Source organism: Helobdella robusta (assembly GCF_000326865.2).
Source record: "Helobdella robusta unplaced genomic scaffold HELROscaffold_1, whole genome shotgun sequence".
In the NCBI taxonomy this organism is placed as follows: domain Eukaryota; kingdom Metazoa; phylum Annelida; class Clitellata; order Rhynchobdellida; family Glossiphoniidae; genus Helobdella; species Helobdella robusta.
Genome location: NW_008703570.1, coordinates 12,234,924 through 12,242,881, shown reverse-complemented (window position 1 = coordinate 12,242,881; position 7,958 = coordinate 12,234,924). Strand labels below are relative to the sequence as shown.

Genomic DNA, 7,958 nt, shown 5'->3' with positions numbered 1-7,958 from the left:
CCAACCAACAAACGAACGAACGAACCAACCAACCAATCAATCAACCAATCAACCAACCAACCAACCAATCAACCAATCAACCAACCAATCAACCAACCGATCAACCAACCAACCACAGTATAGTTCTTAGTCATCAGCATCAAATAAATTATCACTCATCTGAAAAAGAGTGCCTATTATAATATCAATGCCCGCTATATATCATATGAATATGTATAAATAATATATAGGTATAGATACATAGATCTATGGTGTAGTATATAAACACTTATAGAGAAATAAAAATATCGAGCTAAATATCGCCGGAAGTTTTTATTTATAAGCACACACACACACACAGACACACACACACTCACCACGTACAGGCACGCACGCATGCAAACACATACGCACGTAAACACCAACACGCACACCTATACGCACAACGCACACAAATACATGACCGACACACACACACACACACACACACACACACACACACACACACATAGATTCACACACGGTACACAAATTATAATTAAAATTTGAGATGCAAATTTAGCAAAATATTTTTCCATGATATGTATTTTGTAACAGGATTGATTGATACAAGCACATACTAATTAGTTACTCCTTATATATGGATGTCTGCCTATACGGGCATCCATATATAAGTACGTATGAACCTGAACATCTGTTCAATTAAGCATATAAAATCGTTATGTAGTCAACAGTGAGTTAACTACTCAGTCGTTAGGAGTGCCCTGTCTCGTTCAAACATTATGTACGTACATGGGCCCCGTGTGGTTTCGATAGTTTACTGTACTGTATATGTACAAAAGCCTTTGTTAAAGGAAGGTATAATTATAAGTATAGAATTGCACGAAAGCAGCTCTGCGTTTGATGGAGATGCATTATAAACAATAAATAAAACGTAAAGTTATAAAAACTAAAATTCTATTACAGTTTCAATTTCAATTAACTATTTTGTAAAGCGTTGTTTCCGCGATGTTAAACAGCTCTCCTCAATGAATTTGCAAACAGATGGGTCTTGAGAACCGCTCTGAACTTCGTAAGTGATGGAGAAGTAGTCAGAGAAGTAGGTAGAGAGTTCCAGAGAAAAGGACCAGAAAAAGCAAACGCAGATTTAGTGCAAGAGTGATTAAAAAGTCCTTCTCTTTCGCGCACTATCATCAGACGTATCAACACGTTCAAAAACAAACACACAAAGCGTAGAAAACATATGAAAAACACGAATTATAAAAACACACACACACACACACACACCCACACACACATATACAAGCACATATACACACACAATATTAAACAGTTTTCAAATTTGGAGTTTCTGTCATATAATCTGAATTTTTGTTAAATTTCTAAATTCAATAGTTTACTATAGAATTTATACAATTTGTATAATTAACTATTGGATTAGGAAATATAAGCATACCAGTGAATTTGTAGAATTCCATTAACTCAATGGTCAATCTGGCTGGCTTTTTACATTTTAGATGGCAAATAATTTAAAAGTAAAAATGATTAAACATTTAAAAGTGAATTCAATTCAGATTAAAAAATTTACGAAATGATCTCGAAACAATTTTTTTTTGTACAGACTTACTCAAAACTTTTAATAAAAAGTTAGTTCTGCATTTGATCAATTTTCAAATTAATTTTTTTTAATACCAATTAAAATTTAGGTGTCGCAAACGTAAAAAAGTCATCAATCCGGTCACAAACGTTGCACGCTGCAGCCGCTGCTACAAAAACTTTTGAAGGTGAACCACAATTGAAATGGCATCTGATGAGTTCTGTGGCCGTCATTAGGTCGCCTGTTGTCACTGCCGAAATGAACGATCTGGAAAAAGTTGTTCAAATTTTTTTTATAATATAATGATAAATGATAATCAATGATATCTATAAAATAAAAAAATAAATAATGGCTTAATTTTAATACTAATCTATATTCTAGATTATAGTCTTGTAATTTTTGTATTTTTAATTTTATTCAATTTATAATTTAAATATTAATAATTTCAAATCAAATTAAATTCAAAATAGTGATTGGATTATTTATTCTACCTTTTACTTCTCTACTATAACTATATTAACTGAGACTAACTAACAAATAACAATGACTGAATTAAATATTGTTTATTTAAAAATTTAAAATAGTTTAAAAAATAGAAATTAATTTTTTTCAATTCATGAATTTTAATAAAACAAAAGGACTTTTCAGCCATGCTTAGGATGATTGAAAAAGAAAAAAGTCTGTTATCTGATTTTGACATTAGGAAGATAGAGGAAAAGTCTGCTATTATATATTTTTATTAATAAATTATGTTTTAATTAACAATATTAAAATGTTAGCATTATTTAAAATAATTATTATTATGTTAATAATAATTATTATGTTATAAAATATTTAAAAATTATAATTAATATTAAAGAGCATTAGTTGAAAAAAGAAAAGATGAAGATTATATAGAAACAGAAGCTGAGGCTGTCATGCAGACTGCTGTGGAACTTGAAGATATTTGGGAAGATGAAGTGAATGCGTTCAAACCTGCCAGCAGAATAACAAGTACGAAATGTTCATGGTCATGTGTAACAGCATAACCTCACTATCTGCCATTAAAACTTGCTTCCATGGAATTTTTCAACATAGCAGCATTGAAATAAAATACTGCAGATGATGATAGAAGTGGCAACACTAGCTCTATTGATAGGAAACTTGACAGGAAATTGTATTTACTAACCAACCAGAGTTTGGGCAAATCAAAGCATTGGGTTATGCCCATGGGAGTGAGGAAGGATAATGAATCTTTGAGACAAGTTAAATTGATTTGATAATTTGGCAGAGAACTTATAAACATAAACATTGTTGTTGAAGCTCTTAGATTTTAATAATTATTATTGTTTTTTAAAAAGATCATTAAAATTAGTTTATAAATTCAACTTCGATTTGTTTTGCAAAAAGACAGCTGAACGAATATTGCAACAGTTTTGTGGGTCTGAACTGAATGTGCACTTCTTAGGAAATGCTCCGTGTGGCTTCATGAAGTACAAATACCCACCTAACACCTACAAGAACTTCATTGGTGCTAAGGTATTTTTGTGTTACATTAAGTACCACAAACAGTGCAATTCTTATGCACGTTCTGGTAGATGATTTTGTGTTGAGATTTGTAGTTTTAGTATTGATCTTCCTGTAAATTTTGTTTATTCATCACAGGTCTTCTTTTTCAAGGCGCATTATAAATCTGGTGAACTGAATTTGGCCAAGGATGTTGCAGGTTTCAAATGGTTAACCTCTGAGGAAGTCAAACAGTTTGTCACTCCATCTTATTACAGAACAGTTCGCAATTTTATGACTGAATTTTAACACTATCATTTTTTTAAATAAATTATTCTAGTAAAACCATATGAACTTTTTATAATAATTTATTGAAAATGTGGAAAAAAAGTTATAAATTGAATTAAAACATTAAAAACTGCAGTTGCACAATGCTCAAAAACGTATCTAACGTGAAATAAACAGAAAACAATGAAATGAACTGAAGATAAACCGAGAAACAGTAGGAAAAACAAAAACAAAACAATAACTTGAATGGAAACGGAAAAAATTTTAAACCAAAAAAAGGAAAAACGAGATAAATACGAAAAAACATTGATGATCAAGTAGGACGTGAAATATTTAATACATTTGGGAAGATCATTGAATGATAAAAAGTTGCTACTGTCGTTAAAAAATTGATCCAAAAAATGAATCCAAATAATGAATTTAAAAGATGATGCTAAATGCCAAAAGACGAATTCGAAAAAAAATGAATTCAAAAGGTGAGTGTAAAAGGTGAATTCAAAATAGCGAATTCAAAACTGCATAAGAGCACCAAATAAAGGACTGTGACGGCCGATGTAATCATCTGAAGAGTCATACAAGTTGCTTAGAATCGTGTCTGTGCCACTTTTAGCCGCCTGATCATTACCCCTTCCTTCTTCCTAATGGGTGAATTAGTAAATTTATGTAGATTAAAAATTGACGAACTTTTAAATCTTAAAATATAAACAGTCGCCACGCAATTTTTTAATAATACTTTAAAATATAACAGTGGTTATCACCAACCATATTAATCTGTGCTTGAAAAAAAATTGCGATTGGTGTTAGTTTGCGATTGACCATTGTGTCATTATATAATCAAAAAGCAATCAACAATCATCCGCTAATTAATTGATTCTTTCCTGAATAAAATACAATGAATAAGTGAGGTCAATACTGTTCTTGCTTCCAAATAAGGCTTAAAATAAGACGAATGTAACAGTGCAATGTCAATTCAAAATACCACGGTGACTGAAAACTAAAACATAATTTTTGTATTCAGTATTTCAGAATTTATATGATTAAAATAAAATTTATATCACAGAGTCTTCTAACACAATAATTATTATAATGAGTAGCATTTAGCGTGTTTTGAGCAATGAGACTTGCAAAGCAGCTTGGGGCCATCCACGGATCGGATGTGATGGAAAGTCGAGCAGCTGGTGATGGTGCTAATGATGAGGAGGACATCTGGCTATTATGACCGTCTACTTCTATATTATCAGTTTCATCATACTTCTCAATGTTTACCTCTACTTCATCTGTAGTTTGAAATTTAAACATTTTTTAAGCATATTGTAATTTAATATTTGTTGGCAAATTTTCAGAATTAATAAGGCATGAGATATTAATTCTCAACTATAAAACAAGGATTACTGCAGATTCATCTTTACAAATTTGATTATTCAACATTAAATTTTTTAATTATAACACAAAAACCTTCAACGTTGATATCAGAAGCTACGTATGAACGTGAAATGTTCAAAAGCATCTGAGGATCGTAATACATGATATCATTCACGATACACCCACCATGTTCATTCGTCTTTGAAATTTCAAACTCTCTGATAGAATTTAATAGACAACAGTTAAATGCAATCTACATAGAAATTATTCACAATCATAGTGCACAAATAAATTGCATGCGCTAACCTGTCCAATGATCTTCTGCAGGATTTGGCCAGTTGGGTCTCCTCCTTGATGTTGTACCTTTATAATTTAACGGAATTAAAAATTCATAATGTCTATGTAGCGTAGCACCCATCAACACTCTTCTGCTTCATAAATTGAATTGGGTCTAGAAAAACCAAGATAAATATTTTTCAGACTAACATTATGGTGCAGTTTGTAAACTTTATATTAGCAATATTATTAGTAACATAGAAGATGGAAAAATCACATAAAAAAGTTTAATTTTACTTTTGAAATCTCTGCAAACAATGCAATGAATCTCTAGGTGTTCCATCAACACTGGCCAAATCGAAAAAAAACACATTTAAAAAAACATTCAAGTAAATAAATTATAAAATTTAAGAAAAGCTAAATTTAATGCTTTTTGCATGGTATCAGACAAATTTCAAGAATAAAAAAAATATAAACAAAACAATGCCAATCTTAACACAAAAACAAAATTTTAAATTCACTAAATTACAAAATCATTTATATGCGTATATATATATATATATATATATATATATATATATATATATTCCATATCTAAACATGACCAATATAATTGTATTATTTTTAACAATAACTAATATTAATATAAACACAGTCAGTTACATTAACGTAAACACTGAATTTGTTAAGAATTCAACAAGCCAAACCTGCTAGAGTTATAAAAACCTTCATCATCTGATACACACTCATCACATAGTAACGTTGGCTTTATCACATTAACAGCTGGCTGCTCATGGCTGTTCTCATGCTATAATAATGATGGTGTATTAACTACATAACCATAAATTATGATAATATTGGGAACATCAATAATAAAAATTATTGAATAAATTAAATATAATGATAACAATTTTAGTCATTTACTTCATATAAGTCATTTGTGTACTTATTAGTGCAAGCTCTAGGCTGTATCACACATACATTGGAGGCATTTTTGATTATCCTTTTCTTGAAATGTTAATGAAATTAAAATCAAGAACGAAAATCTGACTGGAATAATTTGCACCTATTTGGTAAAGTTGGTTAAGATGCCAAGGTATTTGTAGTATGATCTTATGGATGTAATGCTGATATGATATCAGGAAAATTTTATTTGCTGGAATGAAAAAATAATCATGACTGTCACATGCTAAGTATGATTTATTGTCTTGCATGAAAAGTTTATTTAATAAGTTTCATTTATTTTAAAAATTTGAATGAATCAAGGATACAAAAAAGAAATCCTATGTAAAATGAGCAGGAGATTAATTAATTAATTGAAATAATAATGTAAAATTTTAAATTTGTGAAATGTGTTGTAACAAAGAAAAGAAAACAATCCACACACTCTTTTGCATTTGCTTGTCTTGTACCTTCTGTTAGAAAATAAATTTGGGTTAACTGAATTAAAATTAATATAAAACATTTTTTTCAATAAAAAATAATAATAAATTATGAAAAAATAAATGAATGAATGAAACATGGAAAGATAATCATCAAAAAGTACATACGTTGACCTTCTTGGTTTTGCATGTTGTTCTTCGATAAAATCTTCTTTAATCTTATTCATGCTCAGTGCACAATAGTTATCAACATCATCAACATTTTCTTTCTTAGCTGTCAACAACACAGGTTTAAAATATGGTGATGTAAAAAAAAACATCAATCAATAAATAAAGTCACTCAAATGATTGATTAATTTAAATAATCATTAGCATGGCAAAATCTCTGTAATTTAATGAAATGATTTGCTATATCATTTGAAAACCAAAATTATTCAACATAACTCTGTAACATTTTCTATGAAAACTGCAGAATGATTTTTTTTGCTTATCTACCAATTCTGATAATAAAAAACACACTTGCAAATTAGTAAAATTTACCGTTGAAGCTGAAATTCAACAAAAATTGCCAACCTGATTTCAACTATAATATTATTTTTTCAAAATTGTAATGGGCAAAAAAATATAGCTGCCATACTTTTAACTAAATTATTACTGAATTTTTAGAGGTAATAAAAACAACTTGCTTTTTCAAGTCAGTGCCTTATAGTTAAATTTAATATGAGTGGAAGGCACTTTCTTTTATTGAGTTGAAATAAATAGGAAAGCTTTCAAAACCTTTTTTTAATAAGAGGGTTGACAAATGAGCTTCCAAAAACCCAAGATGTTCTTCAGCAGCCTTAAGAATGTTTGCCTAATGATGAAGTTTTTAAAAAAAATTAGGATTTCATTATTAATTTTATAATATTTCAACTACTTTTACACAGTTTCAGCCTACAACACTATTTGAAAATTATCCTGGTGACTTGAATTTTTACTATAATAGTGATTTTAAATTATTCATTAGATTTAATTAAAATGATATTAAGATTATTAAGTTAATCTGATTAACTATCACAAATTTAGTCCTGTAACTGTAACTAGCAGCCCAATCTAAAAAATTACTGAACAAATTGATGGCTACACACTTGAGAAAATTAACGATAGGGCGAAACAACAAACAAACCACCTTTGACTGTTTCTTATTGGCTCTTTTGCTCAGCGGTATGATGTTCAGAAGTGTTTCGAAGCAACTCGCGATATTCGCCCTCCATCTCGAATCAAAATGTCTCTTTCTGGCTTTCAGCAAACTTTCCTTTGCAAAATATTTTTCTTTATCGTTGTTCATCACCGGGATTCACAAAACTTTTAAATAAAAAAATGAGGGTAACGCGAATACGAATATACGCCTCACCACGAAAGAGCATCAACACCAAAAATTTAAATGGCCAAAATTAAACACTTCTTTGAATACTATCGTCTGCCGCGTTTCCGTCAAAGACACTAAATATTAATAGACCAAATTGGTCGCTCCCTGTTGTTATGCTATGAAATGAGAACTGAACATCGGCTTGACTTCAATATTTCGTAAAAAACGAAAGATTAACAGC

The 7,958-nt window shown here is 29.8% G+C and overlaps 2 protein-coding genes across 2 annotated transcripts; one reads left to right on the top strand and one right to left on the bottom strand.

Moving 5' to 3' along the window:
• Nucleotides 1-1,570: 1,570 nt before the first annotated feature.
• On the top strand, nucleotides 1,571-3,512 carry HELRODRAFT_159694 (hypothetical protein; the record flags this gene model as incomplete). Its single annotated transcript, XM_009011562.1, has 8 exons — nucleotides 1,571-1,625; nucleotides 1,686-1,852; nucleotides 2,215-2,294; nucleotides 2,436-2,569; nucleotides 2,678-2,820; nucleotides 2,966-3,094; nucleotides 3,221-3,343; nucleotides 3,486-3,512. 8 exons carry the CDS (start codon nucleotides 1,571-1,573, stop codon nucleotides 3,510-3,512), a joined length of 858 nt encoding a protein of 285 aa, XP_009009810.1.
• A 346-nt stretch (nucleotides 3,513-3,858) lies between these two features.
• HELRODRAFT_159693 (hypothetical protein) lies at nucleotides 3,859-7,696 on the bottom strand (the record flags this gene model as incomplete). Its single annotated transcript, XM_009011561.1, has 7 exons — nucleotides 3,859-3,987; nucleotides 4,421-4,626; nucleotides 4,805-4,929; nucleotides 5,018-5,074; nucleotides 6,544-6,643; nucleotides 7,147-7,222; nucleotides 7,538-7,696. 7 exons carry the CDS (start codon nucleotides 7,694-7,696, stop codon nucleotides 3,859-3,861), a joined length of 852 nt encoding a protein of 283 aa, XP_009009809.1.
• Between the last annotated feature and the right edge of the window lie 262 nt (nucleotides 7,697-7,958).